The following is a 24699-nucleotide window of genomic DNA, read 5'->3' as shown; positions in this document are numbered from 1 at the left end:
ACAGTCAGGCCAGACAGATTGATTGGTCGAAAAACAGTAGAGATCAAAAACTAGGCAGGCTGACAAGCCAACAGACAGACAGGTAAACAGATTGTCAGACAGTTAGCTGGCCAGGCAGACAGACAGGTAGACGGGCAGACAAGCCAATAGACAGACTTCCAGGCAGACTGAAAGATCAAAAACCAGACTGACAGTCAGTCATGGAGGCAAGCTAGCAGGAAGGCAAGACAGACAGACAAGCAGATAGACAGACAGGTAAATGGAGAGACAAGCAGATATACAGCCAGGTGAATGGTGAACAGACAGACAGACAAACATGTAGGTAGACGGACAGACAGACAGGTTGAAAGACAGACAGATAGACAAACGGGTAAACGGACTGTCAGACAGGAAGATGGAGAGACGTGCAGATATACAGACAGGTGAATGGTGAACAGACAGACAGACAAACATAGACAGGCAGACAGATGGACAGACAGACAGACAGGTAGATGAACAAACACAGGGAGATGGATAGATAACCAGGTAGATGGACAGACAGGTGAACAGACAGACAGATAGGTAGGCAGACAGACAGGAAGACATATAGGTAAACAGACCGATAGACAGGTCGGCGGTCAGACCAGGCGGTTTTACTTTGTGCTCCAGTCCACATGGTCTGTGCTCTCTTGTCAAGTCCCTCCAGCTCTATTTCGGTGGTGTCACATTGTGCTCCTTTTATAAATTATTAGGGCACAGCTGGTGAAACGAACATGACTTAGCACTCACCACTATTCCCCAGGAATGCCGACAAGTGTCTTGACTCCACGCCAAACATGTGTTGTTCCACGCCAGCAACAAGCTGGCGAAGGAGGTCCGCCACACCAATATCAGAACAGCTTATGCTTTTCTCTTCTTTTTGGCCGAGAACGTGCCTCGCTGTTCTGAGGTCACAGTGAGGACTCATCATGGCTGCTGAAGGACCATGCTGAAGATCTGGCCGCTGTCCTCACTTACATTATGAACATTTCCTGTGTGCATGGAACAGTTCCAGCTGTATGGAAGACTTCAAATGTACATACCCAAAACGTCAAACCCCTGTACTCCTACTGACTGTGGGCCCATTTCATTAACGCCATGCTTAGGAAAAATACAGGAAAGACTCATTATACATAAACTGGTGCCAACAGTGATGTCTGAGTGAAAGAACCAGCATGCCTACCACCCTAGGTTTAGCACCACAACTGTCGTTGTTAAAGCCACACATTCTTGGTTAATTGCTACAGATGTAAAATGGCAAAGAATGGTGAGGTTGCTGCTGGCTGATATGTCCAAAGCCTTTGATAGGGTGGACCATTCCCAGCTGCTGCAACATCTGGCCAACATAGAGCTGTGCCCTACACTTTTAGCCTGGGTGCACAGCTACATGACTGGAAGAAGGCAGAGGGTGATGGCAAAGGGCACTTAAAGTCCTTGGGTCAGAGGTTATATCTGGGGTCCCCCAAGGTAGCATGGTCTCACCATACCTGTTCTTCCTACACATGTACTCGAAACACTGTCTTTGACAACACATTGGACATTGCGTATGCTGATGACATAGGACTGTGTCGGGCCATTCCCTTAATAAATATTGATAGTGACACTTCAATGGCAGTGGAAGCCCAGCAGCTGGATAAATGTGCTACATCAAGCAACACACTGCTCAATGGAGGAAAATCAGTGGAACTGAGAACCTGCTTCTCTGGAAACCCACCACAACCAGCTCCTCTGTTTCCTGGGGGACCGGAAGACCTGGTCGTGACAACCACTAAGTACCTAGGCTTTCACATGGACTTTGACCTCAGCGGGGACACTCACATTTCTGTGAATGTTCTCATTCATCCAGGTCATGGTTATCCAAAGGAGTTGAATCAAGTGCAACTGGACTTGGTATATATCCGTGAAGACGTTTCGCCTCTCATCCAAGAGGCTTCCTCATCACCAGCCAGTCAGACTAGCTTGGTCTAGTCAGAAAGGCAAGAACTGAGGAAGCCTCTTGGATGAGAGGCAAAACGTCTTCACGGATATATACCAAGTCCAGTTGCACTTGATTCAACTTCTTTGGATAGACACTCACTTTGCAAAAGTAGCGGGGATAGCCCCTAAACGGCTCGACTTTCAGACTGTTTTAGCCAGACACGGCCTACCCTGCAAGGGCCTTGTTACCATCTACACTGCTATGTTCAGGCCATGTCTGGAGTATGGCAGTGTCCTTCTCATGGGGTGCAGTAAAAGCCAGGCTGCACTGATGGAGAAGTTGCAAGGATCACCTCTAGGGGCTACAACCCACCACCGCAACTCCCATCCTTCAGAGCAGGAGGGAATGGGCAGCCATTAAGCTGGTCAAAGAAGTGACACATGCACAACATCCACTCCATGACTTGCTCCCACAGATGAGAGCAGACAATATAAACAGACTGCTACAGAACAGCAACAATTTTACACACATCCAGTGCAGAACAGGCAGAAAGGGCAACAACCCTGCCTGTTGTATGTTGTTATGGTGTTGTAAAATGTGTGCGTGGTTGTATGTAAGTGTATAGTTGTATTTGTAAATGCCTATGTAGGAGTATGAATGTATGGGTGCATGTGTGTATATAGATATATGTATAGTTTTATATTTATTATGATGTAAAATTGTGTATAAATATATTTCTATTTTTATTAATGTAAATTCTGCTTCTGTTAACATTGAGCATGAGTACTAATAAACTCAACTCAACTCAACTCCAGATGCTTGTCGGTAAAATACAAAAGTCAGCTCGGGTATATTTATTTAAAAAGTATGTTCAAAACAGCCAGTGCTAACCGAAGTGCTCTACAAGTTAAAAAGAAGAGGTGAAAAAACAAACAAAAAAAAAGTTAAATGATTAAAAGCGCAAGTCAAAGTTTTCTTGACTTAGATGTCATGTTTTGATGTGGTCACTTATATTAATTGTTTATGAAGTATATTAATATTGAACCATGGCTGCAAACACATTTTCCTTTGATTATTGGAGATTATTATTGAATATTGTAACAGGCAGGTCATGGAAACTCAGACCAGAGAGGACATGTTTTAGCCAAGGTTTTAGGCAGGGCTTAAAGGGCCAATCTTTGATTTAATTGACCGTATCAAATGGAGCTATGTTTACATACATAACTGAAGATTTTATGTAAAATAATAATTTTGTCTTTCTGAACTGATGTTAATTGAAAATGTGGGTCTGTTTGACTCCAATCTTTACAGCCATTGGTAATGTGAACAAAGCTTTTACAGCATTATATTTACATTATAAACTCAGATTTAATTCAAGTTCAACTTTATTGTCATATGTGTTTAGAATACAGTGAAGTTCTTGTGCTCTGGCTCGCTCTCTGCCTTGACACAAGAGACACAAGCGCAAAGAACACAACATGCTGACATACTACCCCGCCCCCCGAAAAAACTGTACAAAATGAATTCATACATTCTATAAACAATACACAGTACATGATAACGCAATAATGCAAGGTGCATATGGTTGCATCAGCTGTTCAGCAACCTGGTTGCCTGTGGAAAGAAACTACTACTGAGATGGGTGGTGTGTGGTTTGATGCTCTGGTAGTGTTTTATAGATGGAGGGAGTGAGAACAGAACAAGAGCAGGCTGCCTGGTGTCCTTGATGATGTTTTGGGCTTTCCTTTTGCAGCGAGCGGTGTAAATATTAGGAAGATGTGGTAGTTCCATGCCAATGGTTGTTGCTACTGTTTTTACAGTCCTTTGCAGCAGTCTGCAGTCCTGAGCAGTCAGGTTGCCAAACCACACTGATACAGCCTGTCAACACACTCTGCATGGTACTGAGATACAGGTTCTTAAGAGTTTTGGTATTCAGGCCAAAACTCTTAAGATGCCTCAGAAAATACTGTCTCTGCTTTGCCCTCTTGAGGATGTAATTGGTGTTGAAAGACCATGTGAGGGTGTCTGTAATGTGTAAACCGAGAAATCTAAAACTGTCCACAATTTCAACAGATGACCCACTGATGGAAATAGGAATGTGATTTCCACTGATCTTTCTAAAGTCAGTAATTATTTAATTTGTATTATTGACATTTAGAGAGAGGTTGTTATCATGGCACCATATGGTTGAATCTTCCACTTCCCTGCTATAGGCCCCCTCATCACTCACTTATTAGACAAATCACTGTGGTGTCATCTGCGGATTTAATGATGCTGTTGTTGTCATATTTTGGAACACAGTCATGTGTAAACAGACTGTACAATAGGGGACTGAGACAGCTGCCCTGATGTGTGCTGGTCGTAAGAACTAATGTGGATGAATATATTTGAACTTTTCTTGCAGTCTGACAAATACATCAGAATATTGAGGCTTCTACATGATGGCACGTCAGTCACAGTGCTCAGTAACCACAGCTCTGAGTCAGACCCCTTCTCTGTGGAAATGGGTCAAACAGGGAAACATCATTGCACCCACCCTGTTTGCCATTTTTATTGCTGCCATACTCCACCTCATTGGTGAAGAGCTGCCACAGGTGATCCCAATCCTATAAAGAACTGATGGTAGGCTCTTCAACCTTAATAGGTTCAAGGCCAAGAGCAAAGTCTCCAACACCACCATCATGGAGCTTCAGCATGCAGATTACAACGCCATTGCAGCACACTCTGCAGAAGACCTCCAGGACATTCTGAATGCCTTTGCCAAGGCATACAGAGCCCTGGGTCTAGCATTAAACACCAAGAAGACCCAGGTCCTATATCAACCTCCACCCAACCAGCCATCTACCCAGCCCACCATAAAAGCAGACAACAAAATTCTTGAAAATGTTAATCACTTCCCCCACCTCGGCAGCCTTCTCTCAAAAGCTGACATCGACTCTGAGGTCAACCATCGCCTGAGTTGTGCCAGTGGCTCTTATACAAGACTCAGGAAAAGAGTCTTTGAAGACCGGGATCTAAAGGCCCAAACAAAACTCTTAGTCTACACAGCTGTTGTTCTCCTCGTCCTGCTGTATGGAGCAGAGTCATTGACCACCTCCAGCAGGCACCTGAAAGCCCTGGAACAATACCACCAAAGGTCCTTACAAAAGATCCTGAGGATCAGCTGGAAGGACAGACGCACCAACATCAGTGTTCTGGAAGAAGCCAACATGACTAGCATCACCACCACAATAATGCAGCACCAACTCCGATGGACAGGCCATGTCATCCACATGTCCAACACACGTTTCCCCAAACAGATCCTGGACTCCCAGCTGAAGGGAGGTCAGTGAGCTCCCAGAGGTCAAAATGAAGGTTTCAAGGACAATATCAAGACCAGTCTGCAGAAATTCAACATCACATCGAGCAACTGGGAATACATTACACTGGATAGGCGCTGCTGGAAAAAATCCTTGCAGGAAGGAGCTGTACATCATGAAATGGAGCTCACTGTGCCGCAGAGGAAAAGTGACAGCACCGCAAGGAGAGAGAGAGAAAAAGGCTCAACCACCACCAATTTCCCCTGTCCACACTGCATCAAAGTATGTGGATCACAGATCGGCCTCGACAACCATCTGGAGACCCACAAGTAGACAACCCAATGGAGAGGACAGTCATACTCACTTTGAGTGACCGCTGATGATGATGGTGATGAGGGTCCAAGTTTGTGAGCTTCAAAGTGGACATACATTTTTTCCCCCCTCCTTTTCCCCCCCAATTGTACCCGGCCAATTACCTCACTCTTCCGAGCCGTCCTGCATCCTAGTTGCTGCTCCACCCCTTCTGCCGATCCGGGAAAGGCTGTAGACTACCACATGTCTCCTCTGATACAGCTGCTTCTTTTCACCTGGTGGGGTGACAGAATTTATAAACTTTGGGCAGTGGGACTCCATAAAAACATAGCAATCAGGCACCAGATCGAGATCGTAAGCACGCATCCAAGAGGAAGCTATGACAGTGGACGGACACAGCGCCGAAAAGATGCAAATATAGCGAGGTGATACGCCAAGCAGACAAAGCTCATTCCAAAACGAGAGTGAATCTGGGGCTGGCTTTCACCTGCTGGCGAGCCCTGAAGGAGAGGATGGGGATGAAGAGCGATGTGGAGTTGGCCTGTACACTGGGATGTGTTCTGGGAACTGCGGTCAGAGGGCGTGTCCTTCTGGTGATGTTGAGCCGGGGAGGAGGGGCCAACTTTGAATGTTGTGTTTACACACCGCAACCGATAAATCCTACTCGTTCTACCTTTAAATGCAAGACCAACGCTCTCTGTTGACACCAATACTGACTGCGAGTCTGAGGGAGTGTTTAGCGGAGCCAGCGTGACATTCTGGTCATGTGCCGGTCCAGTTGTCAGGATACGACCCAGACCAGGAATGTTAATGACTGGAGATGTTTACCTGGCTTACTGTAAATGTTCTGCTACAGCCCGGCGAGACGAGGCTGATTTTGTGTGTGTGTGTGTGTGTGTGTGTGTGTGTGTGTCTTCATAAGTGCTTGGTAACAGTGATGTTTCAGATGTCCTAATGATGGCAGATGGAAAAGACTCTCCTATTAATGTGGCCAAATGGACAGATCAAAGTAATGCCATCAACAACACACACATTAAAAAAGTGCGTAGACCCCCCCCATCTCTCTCCCTCTCACTCTCTCCCTCTCACTCTCTCTCTCGCTTGCTCGCTCTCTCTCGCTCTCTTCTGTCTCTCTCACTCTGTTGCTCTGCTCTCTCTCAACACACACACACACACACACACACACACCAAGGCCATGATCAAAGTGTTGATCTGCAGCCAGAGGAGCTGTTCTGGGACCAGAGTGTTGTGATGTGAACAGTGATCAGTCTTCTCTGCTGGCTGCTGGTTCCAGATCGGCTGAGTCATGGATGTAGACAGAGAGGACAGACCTGCTGGTCTTCACACAGCAGGTGAAAGCCAAACGGATTTTATTTGTCATCTCAGTCGAAAACTACACACTGGATTTGACGGAAGAATGTTAAATTCTGGGTTCGAGCCCTGGGGTAGTCCAACCTTGGGGGTAGTCCCAGGTTGTCTCGATGGCCTGAAGGCCTTCCAGGTTTTCTCCCCACCTGCCACCCAATGACTGCTGGGATAGGCCCCAGCATCCCCGCGACCCTGAGAGCAGGATAAGCGGTTGGGGTAATGGATGGATGTTAAATCCATGTCGATCTTGTTTTTGTCTTTTCTTTCATCTGACATGGTTATTCCAGAGTCACGTTGTAAACAGGGCTGTGTCTCTGACCTTTGACCTCCTTACTGTTGATTGCTTATAATAATAATAGACTGTAAGATAACTGTCCCAAAAATCAAGGGTTGTTTTCACAAAGTCCCATTGATTGAATTCACTAACATGTCACTGTGAATGTCCAGTTCTTTAAAATCACCAAATATCATGTGAACATTTTTCTTTTCTCAGCAACAAGGCAGATTTCTGTAGTAGACTCTATCTGTCTATCTGTCTATCTCGCTATCAATCTGTCTTATCAATCTGTCTATCTGTATCCATCTGTCTGTCTCAGCAATGGAGCCAGATTACATCTCTTTGGTTAATTGAACTGAACAGTAGTTGGCAGATAAAACTATTTAAAATGTTTTTTGGAGGTGTAAATATGATATCTGTCTGTTACTTTAGTAGTGTGTTGGTAGGGTTGAGACAGGGGAGGTGAGGAGACGGAGAACGCGGTGTGGTAAAAGTCAGGCTTCAGATCTGAATCCATGCTGGTATGTATACGTCTCATCCTGCTTAGATGTCAACAGATGATTGAATTCCAAAGACTATGAGAGATTTAAGAGAACCAAACTCTCAATATAACCTCAAGATATTCACAGACAGAGGGCAGGAAACACCCGCTGGGAAATTTATATTTAAATATAAATGAATAAATATATATAAACTTTGTTAAAAGTAACACTCAACTGTAGGGAAAGTGCTCAACAAATAAGGAGCAAAATAATCCAGTGAGTTAAATACATTCTTTATGAGACAGTACAAGCCTGTTTCATGCCATAAGCAATATATATATATACCCCTCTCATCCTTTGTTCAGGTGCTGTGTGTCTTCCTCAAGCTCGTGTGTCTTCCTCAAGCTCAGGTCCTCTACCAAAGGCCTGAGAGTTTGAGGGTTCTGTGCAGTATCTTAGCTGTTCCTAGGCCTGCACTGCTCTGGACAGAGCCCTCAGATGTTGTCCCTGGAATCTGCTGGAGCTACTCTTCCAGTTTGGGTGTCACAGCCCTAGTGCTCCTGTTAACACTGGGACTACTGAGGTTTCTTCCTATTTTTTCTCCCTGTTAAAGGTTTTTTAGGGAGTTGTTCCTTATCCGATGCAAGGGTCTAAGGACAGGATGCTGTGTTACTATAATTTGTGATAATGGGCTATCCAAATAAAATTGACTGTTGTGGATTTCACCTTCCACATCTGATCTAGTTCTTCCTTCAGCTTTTGGTATTTCTCTAACTTCTCATGCTCTTTCTTCCTGATATTGCCGTGGGTCGGGATTGCTACATCAATCACTACTGCTGTCTTTTGTTCCTTAACCACCACAATGTCTGGTTGGTTAGCCGGCACCTGCTTGTCAGTCTGGAACTTGAAGGCCCACAGGGTTTCAGCTCTGCCATTCTCAGCCACCTTTGGCGGTGTCTCCCATTTGGACTTTGGGACTTCCAGTCTTTATTCAGTACAGACTGAATTCTGTATCCCTGTACACAATCCCAGCCACTTGGTTATGCCTTTCAGTGTATGCTTTCCCAGCTAGCATTTTACACCCTGCTACTAAGTGCTGGGCTGTCTCAGGGGCGTCTTTGCACAGCCTGCATCTTGGGTTTTGTCTGGTGTGGTAGATCCCTGACTCAACCAATCTGGTCCTAAGGGTCTGTTCTTGTGCTGCTATGATCAGAGCCTCTGTGCTGTCCTTCAGTCCAGCCTTTCCTAGCCACTGGTAGGATTTCTGTATAAGCCAAATCTATCTGTCGATGGTACATCCCATGGAGGGGCTTGGTCTTCCATGATACTTCTTCTTCTTTCTCCGTCTTCTGCTCCCTAGGGTACTCACTCAGCAGTTCGTCTTGGGGGGCTCTTTTTCTGATGTACTCGTGAACGTTCCTTGTTTCATCTTCAGTAGTGGTTCTGACACTCACTAACCCTCAGCCCCCATCTTTTCGCTTTTCACCTCCCTCTCTGAAGGTATTTGGCTGTAGCTGACCTCCTTGCTGCCTCCTTGTGTTTTCCATTTGCCTGTGGAATACCCAGGTACTTTTAACTCTCCTATATGTCTTGTCATCCTGCCATCTGGTAATTCAACCCCTTCAGTCCTCATCGTCTTTCCTCTTTGCCACCATGCGACCGCATTGTTGGTGACTTGTGTTCTTAATCCTGTACCTAAGCATCTCCAGGTTTATAGTTGCAGTGGGATATACAAGCTTGTTGATCTCTGTTATGGTGGCAGTCGAGATACTGCATAAGGCTGTGTTCACAACTACGAGCGGACTTTGTGATGGTACTTGATCACTGAGTCAAGACAGTCAACCTGGGAGTTGACTGTCTTTATGTATATGCATACACCGGTGAGCCAAAACATTATGACCACCTGGCTAATATGCTGTTGGTTCTCCATGTGCTGCCAAATCAGCACCGACCCGCTGAAGATTGGACTCTACAAGACCCCTGAAGGTGTCCTGCAGTATCTGGCATCAAAACATTAGCAGCAGATCCTTCAAGTCCTGTATGTTCCGAGGTGGAGCCACCGTGGATCAGACTTATCAGTACAGCACATCCCACAAATGCTCAATCGAATTGAGATCTGGAGAATTTGGAGGCCCGGCAACACCTTGAAAACTTCGTCATGTTCCTCAAGCAATTCCTGAACAATGTGTGCAGTGTGGCAGGGCACATTATCCTGCTGAAAGAGGCCACTGCCATCAGGGAATACCATTGCCATGAATGGGTGTACCTTGTCTGCAATAATGTTTAGGTTGGTGGCGCGTGTTAAATTGACATCCACATGAATGGTCAAACCCAGGGTTTCTCAGCAGAACATTGCCCAGAGCATCACACCTCCTCCATCGGCTTGTCGTCTCCCCATAGTGCATCCTGGTGCCATCTTTTCCACAGGTAAAACAGTACACACGTACTTGGCCATCCATGTTATCTGAAAGAAAATGGGACTCCAAGATCCAATTTCGACACTCGCGTGCCCATTGTAGATGCTTTTCACGGTGGACAGGGATCATCATGGGCACTCTGACCGGTATGCAGCTATGCAGCCCCATATGTAGCTGGGTGTGATGTGCTGTGTGTTGTGACACATTCCTCCCGTAATCATCATTAACATTTTCTATGACTTGTGCCCCAGTAGACCTGTTGATTCAGACCAGATGGGACAACCTTTGTTGCCCTCGCGTATAAGTGAGTCTTGGACACCCAACATCCTGTCGCTGGTTTGTGGTTTGTCGCTCTTTGGACCACTGTCGGGTAGGTACTCACCACTGCTGACCGGGAGCCCATCAAGCCTTGTCGTTTCAGACATGCTCTGACCCAGTCGTCTGGCCATAACAATTTGGCCCTTGTTAAAGTCACTTAGATCTTTACTCCTGCCCATTTCTCCTGCATCCAACCTGGTGACTATTGAGAACTGATTGTTCGCTTACCATCTAATCTACGCAGACCTTGACATGTGCCCTTGTTTGGATTATTCGGTTTATTTGTGAATAGTCATAATGTTTGGCTCATTATTGTGTGTGTGTGTGTATGTGTGTGTGTGTTCCTCAATACAACTAACTGCTTTGGTCACCTCATGTCTATTAGATAGAAATATTGTCGAATAGTCTGCAGTGGTGTAGTGGTCTAAGCATCGGCTTTGTGTTGATGCAATTGCCCACTGGGGACCGGGGTTCGGGCCCCGGTCTCGTCAGATCCGACTATGGCCGGACTCGATGAAGCAGCAATAATTGGCAACGCTGTCTTCAGGAGGGGGGCGGAGTCGGCTTGTGTTCGTCACATGAATGCGTCTCTGTGTGTGTCGGAAAAAGCAGTGGTTCGGCCTGGATTTGCCTTGTCATGGAAGTGGCGAAGCGTCTCCTTCCAGACTGCCGATAGGAGAGATGCAGTTAGCTAACGCACGCAGTACGAGGGTGGGTGTTTGAATTAGAATAGGGAGTGATTGTTCACTAAATTGAGAGAAAAAGGGAAAAATCAAAGAATAAATTTAGGGAAAAAAATATTGTCATATCATCAGCCAGTTGGGATAGTTTAAATTCTCTAGTTAAGGTCATAATACCTTGGAACTGACCTTTTTTAATAGGTACGGCCATAAATTGGGTGACGAGAAGCAATAAAAACGGGCAAATTGGACATCCTTTTCTTATCGCGCGATAATATACTATTATTAGTAGTAGATTATATTGGGCGGCACAGTGGTCAGCGTGGTTACCTCACATCAAGAAGGTCCTGGGTTCGAGCCCTGGGGTAGTTCAGCCTTGAGGGTCGTCCCGGGTCGTCCTCTGTGTGGAGTTTGCTTGTTCTCCCCGTGTCTGCGTGGGTTTCCTCCGGGGGCTCCGGTTTCCTCCCACAGTCCAAAGACATGTAGCTGAGGTGAATTGTCCGTACTAAACTGTCCCTAGGTGTGAATGTGCGTGTGTGTCAGCCCTGTGATGGCCTGTTGTCCTGTCCACGGTATCTACCTGCCTGCTGCCAAATGACTGCTGGGATAGGCTCCAGCATCCCTGTGACCCTGAGCAGCATACGCAGTTTGCATAATGGATGGATGGATGGATGGATATATATATATATGTGTGTGTGTGTGTGTTTGTATATGTATTTATATATGTACAGGTTAAGAAGTCTAAGGTTGTTGTGAATATTTTAGTCATAGTTAAGATGATCATTTACTGTACAGTTGATTATTTCAAACTTAACTGACAGAACCGGTCTGTGTATATCTGTCTAGCTATCTGTCTGTCTGTGTCGTAAGTGAGTTAACTATCTCATTTACTGTAGGTCTGGTAAATACAATTGAAAGTTTACACACACCTCTCTGCCCCCTGAGGCATCTGTCCTCCAGCGAGAGGTGGCGCACAACTGTCTCCCCGGGCAACCGGACGGCGCTGGGATACGGTTGCTATCACTATGCTAAGTGCCTTGTCTCCTCCAGACACAGTTTACCTGAGGTCTATAAATAGACGTGTGTGTGTGTGTGTGTGTGTGTGTGTGTGTGTGTGTGTGTGTGCTTATAAACAGGTCAAAATGGGAACAAAATGAGTGTGCGAGGGCACCTGATCTCACAAACAAACATCCAGGATCTTTTCTAAGAATAGTCTGGGCCTGTTTGTATTGTGTCTTTAAATCAGTGACTCTGTCCATGTGTGTCACTTTCTCTTTGTTTGCCATGCTGTCTGTCCATCTGTCACTCCATCCCACAGTTTTAGTACTGGCCCCTCGAGGATGTACACCAACAAGTCTGGAGGATAGGAGCAAACTTTACACAGTTACACTTCATGGTGCTATCGGTAATAATTCTGATTTCCTTAAACTAGAAGGACCTGGATTTCACTCCTACCTAAAACGACCGGTCAAAATGACGGTCGGTTTTTACACTCTATATTCTGTCAAGACAAACACCCAGTTGAGATGTTAATGCATTACATATGTTAGTATGTCTGTTAGGAAACTAACTGACACCAAAATTAACATTTGAACAACTATAATACTATTTTTAAACAATTTAAACCTCAGAGAGACATGGTCAAACTTGAATAGCAACATTGAAGAAGTGAAAATATTACCTGAGAAACAAAACATAAAACACATATTGCTGATCTAACAAACGTAACAAGGCCTATAAAACGTGAAATGTAAAAAAAAAAAGAAAAGAAAAAAGGCTGAAAATAAATATTGAAACAGTCCGAAACAACGACCGGAACTTAAAAACTACCAGAATGACCATGGTCGGTGAAAATGACCGCTGCAGTTTTTAAACTCTGTTATGTCAAGATAAATATCCAGTATAGATATTAATGCATTACATATGTTAGTGTGTCTGTTATGAAACTAACTGACACCAACATTAACATTTAACAGCTTTAATACAATTTTTCAAACAATTTAAAATGGCCGCTGTCCAACGCCTGTAAATACTGCAGTGCCTCGGTGGTAGCCATGGTGGTCCTACGTCGCATTGTGAGACAGGTTAAAAGACAGCCATTGTTACGGTCTTGCGACCGAAGACAACCTGGGACAAAAGTCTTGACGGTGTCAGAAATTTAGGATGACCATCTCACAATCACCCCGTTTACACTTGGTTTTAAAATGTGTTGTTTTTTTTGTGCGATCGGATCACAAGTGGACGGCACTAAACACACGTGTAAACGACCACCAAAACGTTTTGTGGAGCGGTTACTCAAGCCACCTGCCGAGGTGGTCCGGGACACATTTGACCACATGTCTTTTGTAGTGTAAACGCCGATGTGTCCTGATGCGTCGCCGACAAGGATGCAACAGGAAAATACGTCATCAGTGCAGGATGTGGTGGTGGTTTTGGTAACAGCGTGCCAACTTTCGAAAAGATGGCGCGAGAGGAGAGAGTGCGTGGGTGGAGTACAAGTGAAACGAGACGCCTCATCTCCATGTGGGCAGAAGAATCAGTCCTGTCAGTCTCAACAGCTGGAACAGTCCGGACATGTGTAGTAGTGCTTGAAACATCTTCAGACATAGCTGCTGTTTTCACAGCTAGTCGGCAAATCTGGCGCTTGACTGACGCCCTTTGACCTTGTAGCGGAAGTGATGTAGACAGTAACAAAACCTTCTTCTTCTAGTAAGGAAATCTGAGCACAAGCGGTCAGCAGGACGCGTTTGGAGACGCATGAGAGACACAGGTGTAAACGGTGATGTGTCTCGCTGTCCACGTGTGAGCCGATCTCCCAGAATGCATCTTAAAACCAGGTGTAAACAGGGTGGATGTGGCTGCTGCTACGACCCTACGTCTACTAACCAACCAATAGAGATGCAACACGAAATGATGCACTGATCAACGCCACGCAGAATCTGGGCTGACGCTAAACAGAAACAAATACACTGTTAGCATCTGTGACCCAAATGCCATGGACTCAACAGCGAGCTGCGGCGACTATTGAAAGGACTCGATTCCTGCGTGGCGTCATGTTGCCCTACCAGCGGCGTAGACTGATGACACACGCTGATGTGGCACACACACTGATGACGTTTTAATGGACTTGGTCGTAGCCTGCGATTCAGTAGTGTTATCGTCGTACAGCCTACACACATCACACTTGATGTCGTACCCAAGTTTCTTAGATCCATGTCACACAGTGTGGTGGCCAGCAGTAAACTTACAGGACTGCTGAGCTCACACAGGCTGTAGGAGGCTGTAGTCTGTGTGAGCCAGCACAGCTTTACTCTATGTGTGTGTGTGTGTGTGTGTGTGTTATAGTGTGTGTGTGTGTGTGTGTGTGTGTGTGTGTGTGTGTGTGTGTGTGTGTGCGTGTGTGTGTGCGTTGGGGGGGGGGTAAAGTGTGGCTTCTCAGTAGGAGTCTGAAGTGGTCTCCCTCCATTCACACTTTCAACAGACACACAGAGAGGTGTGTGAGAGATAACTGCTTACTGTTACATTCTGTCCCCCCCCCCACACACACACACACTATAACACACATCTCTTAATGTCTTCAGGCTTCTTGTAGTCTTCTCAGCCCCACACACACTCACACATTCACACACACCCAGTCGATCCATCACACACACCTCACACACACCTCTTTGCTCACATGTCGTCACATGGACTCGCTTATTCATCAGACGGATGGATGGGCAGATTAGTCGATGGAGGGATTGAGGAGACAGAAGGGGGAGATAAAAGCAGAGAGGCAAAGAGGAGTGGAGATCCGGGGTTTTCTGGTTTACGTTGTGTGTGTGTGTGTGTGTTTTAAAGACAGGAAGAGACAGAGAGGAAGAGACAGAGCGAGGAGGAGAGACGGAGAGACAGAGCCAGAGAGAGAGGAAGAGAGACAGAGAGAGAGAGAGAGGGAGAGAGACAGAGAGACAGAGAGAGAGAGAGAGGGAGAGAGAGAGAGAGAGAGAGAGAGGAAAAGACACAGAGAGGATGAGAGCCAGAGAGAGGAAGAGACAGATAGAGAGGAAGAGAGACAGAGGGAGGAAGAGAGCCAGAGAGGGAGGGAGGGAGAGAGACAGACAGAGAGAGAGAGAGAGACAGAGAGAAAAGCTGTCGCCCTGCTCAGTGATGTATCAGTCTAACTGGCATCAAGACAACACAGTGACTATATGAATGTGTTGTGTGGTCATATTTTTTGTCTAAATAGGATTGATGTAAGTTCATGAGTACTGCTGTTTATGCTGTGTGTGTGTGCGTGCGTGCTTGCATGCATATTGTATTTTTTTGAGTGTGTGTTTGTGCATATATGTTTGTGTGTGTGTGCACTGTATTTTTGTTTGCGTATGTGCTTTTTCTCTGATTGGGTTAGCTTGTTAGCTTCCTCTACCTTGATATGGTTTAAATTTGATTTTGGCGATTTAAACTGCAGCCCGTTGACTGTGAAACTTGGATCACCGGGGAGCTTCTTGGCATACTGTTACTCATTCAGATTGAATTGATTTGCTGTTTGCTGGGATCAGCAGCAGCTACCTTATTTTGTTATTGGATTAATCCTAAAAGCCATTTATTGTAACACGTATGTCATCACCTTCTTATGGCACACCAGTATGTTGGATTATCCTTATTTGTTGTTGTCCTATCCTTTGTGTTCGTAATGGCGGCACTCATACTGCAGATTATGTTGTATAACCCCGATGACTGTTGTGAGTTGTTGTTATTATTACTGTAGTAGTAGTATTTTATTACTCACCTATGGTCACGAGCTTTGGGTAGTGACCGAAAGGGTGAGATCGTGGATACAAGCGACTGAAATGAGTTTCCTCCGTAGGGTGTCTGGGCTCAGCCTTAGAGATAGGGTGAGGAGGTTGGACATCCAGAGGGAGCTCGGAGTAGAGCCGCTGCTCCTTCCTGTCGAAAGGAGCCAGTTGAGGTGGTTCGGGCATCTGATTAGGATGCGTCCTGGGTGCCTTCCTTTGGAGGTTTTCCAGGCACGGCCAACTGGGAGGAGACCTCGGGGTAGACCAGAACTCGCTGGAGGAACTACATGTCCAATCTGGCCTGGGAACGCCTTGGGATCCCCCAGGAGGAGCTGGAGGGCGTTGCTAGGGAGAGGGACGTCTGGAGTGCCCTACTTAGCTTGCTGCCACCGCGACCCGACCCAGGAGAAGGGGCTGAAGATGAATGAATGAATATTATTTTATTAACATTGATAATATTTGCACTTTCTTCTACCAAAAGATGTTTTTCCACCACAAGTGGCTTGTTGCTATGCAGCCAAGTAACAATTTTAGCTGCTATTAAGCAATCGGGTCGAAACAAATATTGCTTGGATATAAACTAGTTTATTAAGTAAAACTTAAAATCTATTAGTAAATATTGCTAGCTATTTTTTGGCTTTTTCTGGTATATGTTAATCTGCACACTGCCGTTCATTGTGCAGTAGGAAAAGAAGGTGTGTGTTGATAGATGTGTGTTAGCATTAGCATCAGATTAGCTTGATGTATGCTCAATAATCCAGGTAAGGAAATCCCAGAAATTTGAATTGGTTCAAGTGACTTCGTCAGTCTTAGCTGACTTTTTTTTTTTGGGGGGGGGTTCCGCCTTTTTCTCCCCAATTGTATCAAGCCGATTACCCCACTCTTCCGAGCCGTCCCGGTCGCTGCTCCACCCCTTCTGCCGATCCGGGGAGGGCTGCAGACTACCACAGGCCTCCTCCGATACATGTGGAGTCAGCAGCCGCTTCTTTTCACCTGACAGTGAGGAGTTTCACCAGGGGGACGTAGCGCGTGGGAGTATCACGCTATTCCCCCCAGTCCCCCCCCAAACAGGCGCCCTGACTGACCAGAGGAGGGGTTAGTGCAGCGGCCAGGATACATACCCACATCTGGCTTCTCACCTGCAGACACGGCCAAATGTGCCTGTAGGGACACCTGACCAAGCTGGAGGTCACACATGGATTTGATCCAGCGATCCCAGTGTTGGTAGGCAACGGAATAGACCGCTACGCTACCCGGACGCCCTCAGCTGACTTTATAAGGTTGGGGATACCTGCAGTCAGCTGAGACTGATGAGTCACTAAGGTGAGTGATGAAACCTTTCGGATGATTCAGCTTCCCGGGCCCAGATTAGCTCGCTCGCTTCATTAGCAGCGTCCGCCGGTTAAGGGTTGTCTGAGACAGGCTGTCTGCATATTTAATGGGTGTTTTGAAACATGTTCATTGTTGACATGGACACTTGATGACAGCTGATGAAATCGGCTGTCAGGAGTGGAGTAATACAGGTTAGGTGATGTGGCTCCCATGGCGTCATAGTAAATAACGTAGCTCTCAGCCAATCGGATCACTTGATCACAAAAAACTGTTGTTTAAATTACCCAGTTATTGTCAGTTTTACGAGACTGTTGTAGTTTTAGTTCATGTTAGCTGTAACTGGACCATTGAATTTGTTCTCGTTCCAGAGGTGGACTACCCATAACTCTGTGGTGCAACATATATGCCGTAATAATTAGTGTTTCTACTGACATTCCTACTGAACATAATTGATACTTCTCAAATGTTTAGGTGCACATCTCTATTTTTGACATGACATTTACTGCTGTTGCTTAATTACATAATCCAGCTGCTCATTTACATATCTGTTTGATTAATTAACATTAGCAGCTCTCACACAGTGTTCTTTATTGGCGGGGTGTGATACTATTTCCTGTCATTTGGCAGGTCATGAGTCAGGATGAGTTGTTGAGGGAAGCGCACCCAGACAGACCCATTAGCATAATAAGGGAGGAGGGAACCCGCAGGCATAGAGAAGCCTGCTAGTCCGACTCCCCCGCATATCCACATCCCAGCTAATTATTACTCATAATGACTCCATAAATAACAAGAATATAACAATAACATAGGCGGCACGGTGGCACAGTGGTTAGCACGGTCGCCTCACAGCAAGAAGGTCCTGGGTTCGAGCCCAGGGGTAGTCCAACCTTGGGGGTCGTCCCGGGTCATCCTCTGTGTGGAGTTTGCATGTTCTCCCCTTGTCTGTGTGGGTTTCCTCCCACAGTCCAAAGACATGTAGGTCAGGTGAATCACCGTACTAAATTGTTCCTAGGTATGTGTGTGTGAGTGAGATGGCCTGGTGGTCTGTCCAGGGTGTTTCCCCACCTGCCGCCCAATGACTGCTGGGATAGGCTCCAGCATCCCCACGACCCTGAGAGCAGGATAAGCGGTTCAGATAACGGATGGATGGATAACAATAATGATAATAATAATAAAAAGTGAAGAAGTCGGCAGATATTTACCATGTTGACTCATCCCTTGAGTAAATCAGTTATGTTTCTTTGTGTGATATTGAAAGTGTGATTTTTCTCACGTCACCCTCTCCAGCCTGAATTCTGTCATTTGGCTAACAGTAAAGAGGAGGAGGGAGGAAGGACGCACATGTCTCAAAACAATGAATTTTACCAGCAGATTTTTTTTTAGAAAAAACTTTGCTAGTCATTTACAAATTATGCACAACACAAGGATTACACTGGGTGGCTATATATTGCTCAGCCAAACAGTAAAACCACTGACAGGTCAGTGAATAACAGTAATTATGTCGTTACAGTGGCGCCTGTCAAGGGGTGGGATATATTAGGCAGCAGGTGAACAGTCGGTTCTTGAAGTTGATGTGTTGGAAGCAGGAAAAATAGACAATCATAAGAATCTGAGCAACTTTGACAAGGACTAGATTGTGATGGTTAGACGACTGGGTCAGAGCACCTCCAAAACGGCAGGTCTTGTGGGGTGTTGCCAGTATGCAGTGGTCAGTACCTACCAAAAGCGGTCCAAGGAAGAACAACCGGTGAACCAGTGACAGGGTCATGGGCGCCAAGACGGGCTAGCCTTTACTCCCCATGCACATCAATGAACCTTGGGTGTCCATGACCCTGTCGCTGGTTCACCAGTTGTCCTTCCTTGGACCACTTGTGGTAGGTACTGACCACTGCATACTGGGAACACCCTGCAAGACCTGCTGTTTTGGAGGTGCTCTGACCCAGTCGTCTAGCCATCACCATTTGGCTCTTTTCAAAGTTGGTCAGATCCTTACACTTACCTAGTTTTCCTGCTTCCAACACATCAACTTCAACAGCTAACTGTTCACCTGCTGCCTAATACATCCCACCCCTTGACAGGCGCCACTGTAACGACATAATTACTGTTATTCACTGACCTGTCAGGGGTTTTACTCTTTTGGTTGATCAGTGTATATCCAAAATGTAAAAGGCCTGTGTGTGTGTGTGTGTGTGTTTGTGTGTGTGTGTGGTTTCTCCAGGAAGTGTCCAGATGGCTTTGACTGTCTGAAGACGGGTAGGAATCCAAACTATGGCTACACCAGCTTCGACACCTTCGGCTGGGCCTTCCTCTCTCTGTTCAGACTCATGACACAGGACTACTGGGAAAACCTCTATCACCAGGTGTGTGTGCGTTTTTAGCTTTTGAATGTATGTCTGTTCATGTCTTGTCTTTTTAAGTGTGTGTATTTTATGTTTGTATCTAGGTGTGACTATATTGCATGTGTTTGTGGGTTCCTTCCTCCACATGTAATACATTCAGAATCAAAATATATATGGGTGGCGCAGTGGTTAGCGCTGTCGCCTCACAGCAAGAAGGTCCAGGGTTGGAGCCCCGGGGTAGTCCAGCCTTGGGGGTCGTCCCAGGTCATCCTCTGTGTGGAGTTTGCATGTTCTCACCATGTCTGTGCAGGTTTCCTCTGGGTCCTCCGGTTTCCTCCCACAGTCCAAAGACCTGTAGGTCAGGTGAATCAGCCGCACTAAACTGTCCCTAGGTATGAATGTGTGTGTCGGCCCTGTGTGATGGCCTGGTGGCCTGTCCAGGGTGTCTCCCTCTTGCCATCCAGTGACTACTGGGATAGGCTCCAGCACCCCCACGACCCTGAGAGCAGGATAAGCGGTTCAGATAGTGGATGGATGGAAATATATAATGCGTTTGTTTGTGTGTTCCTTTTAGTTTTGTGACCCAGTGTGTATGTTTTAATGTTTGTGGGTGTTCACTGTCAGTGTGTGTACCTCCAACTTTTTCATGTTTGTGCTTGTTTGTGTGAGTGACTATGTGTCGTGTGTTTTGAATGTGTTTGTTGCTAAACTGAGTTTTTGTGTGTGTGTGTCCAGACGCTGCGCTCGGCCGGGAAGACCTACATGGTTTTTTTTGTGGTGGTGATCTTCCTGGGCTCCTTCTACCTGGTCAACCTCATCCTGGCCGTGGTTGCAATGGCGTACGAAGAGCAGAACCAGGCAACCATCGCCGAAGCCTGGCAGAAAGAACGAGAATTTCAGATCGCCATGGAAAGACTCAAGAAAGAGCAACAGGTCAATAGCTGAAAGATAATTAACATAATCACTAACTAGCCATGTAACTAAATAACTAGCCCACAAACACCAAAAAAATGACCAATTAGAAAACTAACAGCTACGTAGCGATACAGTGAGTCGTCAGTTACCATGGAGACAGGACAGAAAGATCAGTTAACTAACTAATCAATTAACAAGCAAATAATTAGCTTTTTTCAGGCAGTGGTTTGACCTATGATGTTTTCAACTAAACTCTTCTATAGAGCTTACTGTGTAGGTGCAGAATTAAAGTTGTCGTGCAGGTGTGGATTGCCGTTTCGAATCCCCGTGTTACCTCCGGCTTGGTCGGGCATCCCTACAGACACGATTGGCCTTGTCTGCGGGAGGGAAGCCAGATGTGGGTGTGTGTCCTGGTTGCTGCAGTAGCGCCTCCTCGGGTCGGTCGGGGGGGGAGGAGGAACTGGGGGAATAGCGTGAGCCTCCCACGTGCTACGTCCCCTGGCGAAACTCCTCACTGTCAGGTGAAAAGAAGCGGCTGGCGACTCCACATGTATCAGAGGAGGCTTGTGGTAGTCTGCAGCCTTCCCCGGATCGGCAGAGGGGGTGGAGCAGTGACCAGGACGGCTCGGAAGAGTGGGGTAATTGTCTGGGTGCAATTGGAGAGAAAAGGGGGGAGGGAAAAAAAATTGTCACGCAGGATAAAATTAATTTATTTCTGGTTCCACAGTTTACTGAGTCCCTTTCCCTTTAGTACTGTCTATTTACCAGTCTTACATTATCTATTATACGTTCCTCTCCATTTGCCCTTCGTGGGGTTTCAGACGTCAGAGGAAGTAGAAACAACTACTGAGCACTGCTTGGCAAATCGCCCTGTCAATCATTACTTTGCAACCAGTCAGTTGTATCTCTGCCCCTCCCAGGTTTCTGCTCAGAAAACTCTGGACACCGAATCCATGGTGTCACCAGAACCCTCTCCTTTTGGGCCTCCCTTGGACCGCAGAGAGGAGCGAAGGTGGAGCCTGGGACTGGTGGGTGTGGCTGATGTCGAGGCAAACTTATCGGAGGAGAAGCTGCTGCAGTTGGAAATGACAGACGGCAGTAAGGTGAGGAAGAGGAGATGAGGGCGTAGGTATTGGCCCTCAGAGAAGAAAGCAGAAGGAACATTGATTTTCTATGTGGCCTCTTGTTCATTGTGGTATAGACAAAAGGCTGATATATGGAGGGTAGGAGTGGCCAAACTGAGCAAGAAATAATACACACATGGTAATCCAGGTGCTGATCTTATTGATTGTGCCCTTGAATTAGGCAAATCGTCCTCTTGAAATATCGAATCGTACATTTGTCCTTCTTAATTTGCGATATAAGCGCATCGCTTCAGTCCCTTAACATCAGGAGATCCTGGCCACTTTTTATCATGACATTAGCCACCTTATTGTAATTGCTCCTTCCAGATCTTCCTCTAGATTTTCACAGTTGTGGATGCTCTTTCAATTATCCTAATGTGCACATATAGCGTTGCCATGACGCCCACAAAGTATTCAAAAGGAGACGACCAGTTTTACCTTGAGCACACGAAATAGTGTTTTTATGCCCTTAATTTAGTAACATGAAACTCTCTTGGAGTAGCAAAAATGAATAATAATTTGACCATTCAGTGGCACAGTGGTGCATTAGTTAGCACGGTCACCTCACAGCAAGGTCCTGGGTTTGAGCCCCGGGGTAGTCCAACCTTGGGGTTCGTCCTTTGTGTGGAGTTTGCATGTTCTCCCCTTGTCTGCGTGGGTTTCCTCCGGGTGCTCCGGCTTCCTTCCACAGTCCAAAGACATGTAGGTCAGGGGAATCGGCCGTACTAAATTGTCCCTAGGTGTGAACGTGTGTGTGTGTTTCGGCCCTGTGATGGCCTGGCAGCCTATCCAGGGTGTCTCTCCACCTGCTGCCCAATGACTTCTGGGATAGGCTCCAGCATCCCCATGACCCTGAGAGCAGGGTAAGCGGTTTGGATAATGGATGAATGGGTGGATGGAATTTGACCATTCCCACTTTTATACTGATGTCTTCCATAAGGCTGCAAAGCCATGAATGGGCATTGTCACGCGATATGATGATGTAATGCTTATGTCATCGGGAACTCTGAACATAGTACAACCAACATCAATTGGCAGAATTCATCCATACATCTCTTTACAATGTCTGAGGCAAACGTGTCTCTCCACAAACTCAGGTGTTGGAGAGGTTTGGTGCTGTTTCCAGATCGGTCCAGAAATGAGCATTTGCAGGTGTCATTCTGGTGTAAATCTCATTTAGAGCATATCTCACTCAATTACCTCCTCATTGATACAGTACAATTAAACACTGGTTTTAATTTGATTTTCACAGACAGAAATATCCACAGCATTTGACATCAGCTTGGACAAGTTTTTTCATATTCCCTTTATTCTATTGACAGTGGGTTAACTAGATCTGCGATTGATGACAATTAAAACATTTTTATATATATATATATATATATATATATATATATATATATAGCTGATGATTGCGTACGGCATGAAACAGGCTTGTACTGTCTCATGAAGAATTTACTTGACTCACTGGATTATTTTGTTCCTTATTTGTTGAGCACTTTCTCTACCGTTGAATGTTTCTTTTAACAAAGTTATATATATATATATATATATATATATATATATATATATATATATATATATATATATATATATATATATATTCCCTGGAGGGTGTGCTCCAATCGGGGTATCACATTGCTCAGCCTCCCTGGGAAAGTCTACTCTGGGGTTCCGGAAAGGACCCTAACCCTAACCTCAGATCCCGGAGGAACAATGCGGATTCCTGGTCGTGGAACAACGGACCAACTCTTTACCCTTGTAGAAGTGCTGAGGGGTGCATGGGAGTTTTACTAGCCAGTCTACATGTGTTTTGTGGACTTGGAGAAGGCTTACAACCATGTACCCTGGGGCACTCTGTGGAGGGTACTGCAGGAGTATGAGGTACCGGGGCAGTTGCTACAAGCCATCTGGTCCTTGTATAACCAAAGTGAGAGCTGTATCCGCATTCTCGGCACAAAGTCAAACACATTTTCGGTGGGTGTCGTACTCCACCAAGGTTGTCCCTTGTCTCCGATTCTGTTTGTGATATTCATGGACAGGATCTCAAGGCGCAGCCAAAGTGAGGAGTGTGTCCGTTTTTGGAGCCTCAGAATTACATCTCTGCTCTTTGCAGATGATGTGGTTTTGTTGGCTTCATCAGAACGTGACCTCCGACACACACTGGGGCAGTTTGCAGCTGAGTGTGAAATGGCCGGGATGAGAGTCAGCACCTCCAAGTCTGAGGACACGGTTCTCTACCAGAAAATGGTGGATTGCTCCCTCCAGGTCGGGGGTGAGTTGTTGCCTCAAGTGAAGAAGTTCAAGTATGTCGGGGTCATGTTCATGAGTGAGGGTTGGCTGGAGCGGGAGATTGACAGGTGGATTGGTGCAGCAGTAATGTGGACGTTGTACCGGACCGTTGTGGTGAAGAGGGAGCTGAGCTGGAAGGCAAAGCTCCGATTTACCAGTCAATCTTCGTTCCAACCCTCACCTATGGTCATGAGCTTTGGGTAGTGACCGAAAGGGTGAGATTGCGGATACAAGCAACTGAAATGAGTTTCCTCCGTAGGGTGTCTGGGCTCAGCCTTAGAGATGGGGTGAGGAGCTCGGACATCCGGAGAGAGCTCGGAGTAGGGCCGCTGCTCCTTCGCGTCAAAAGGAGCCAGATGAGGTGGTTTTGCCATCTGATTAGGATGCGTCCTGGACGCCTTCCTTTGGGAGTTTTCCAGGCACGTCCAACTGGGAGGAGACCCCGGGGTAGACCCAGAACTCACTGGAGGGACTACATGTCCAATCTGGCCTGGGAACACCTTGGGAACCCCCAGGAGGAGCTGGAGGGCGTTGCTGGGGAGAGGGACGTCTGGAGTGCCCCACTTAGCTTGCTGCCACCGCGACCTGACCCCAGAGAAGTTGCTGAAGATGAGATGAGATATATATATTTGTGTGTTTGTGTATATGTATATATTATATATAACTTTGTTGAAAGAAACACTCAATGGTAGGGAAAGTGCTCAACAAATAAGGAGAAAAATAATCCAGTGATTCAAGTAAATTCTTTATGAGACAGTACAAGCCTGTTTCATGCCATAAGTAATCATCAGCTGTCAATCTGTATATATGTCAAGCTGTGTGTATATATA

General features: G+C 46.1%; 1 protein-coding gene across 1 annotated transcript in view; it reads left to right on the top strand.

Annotated features, from left to right (window-relative positions):
* The window catches only part of scn5lab (sodium channel, voltage gated, type V-like, alpha b), a 283003-nt gene that overhangs the window by 77115 nt on the left and 181189 nt on the right, over nt 1–24699 (top strand). The window contains exons 9-11 of the mRNA XM_056299257.1: nt 19418–19559; nt 20274–20471; nt 21374–21556. Coding sequence (XP_056155232.1) covers nt 19418–19559; nt 20274–20471; nt 21374–21556 — 523 coding nt within the window. The remainder of the gene's footprint in view (nt 1–19417; nt 19560–20273; nt 20472–21373; nt 21557–24699) is intronic.

This window comes from Lampris incognitus, chromosome 19 (assembly GCF_029633865.1).
Source record: "Lampris incognitus isolate fLamInc1 chromosome 19, fLamInc1.hap2, whole genome shotgun sequence".
In the NCBI taxonomy this organism is placed as follows: domain Eukaryota; kingdom Metazoa; phylum Chordata; class Actinopteri; order Lampriformes; family Lampridae; genus Lampris; species Lampris incognitus.
The sequence above is the reverse complement of the archived record's forward strand: the minus strand, read 5'-3'. Positions and strand labels throughout refer to the sequence as shown.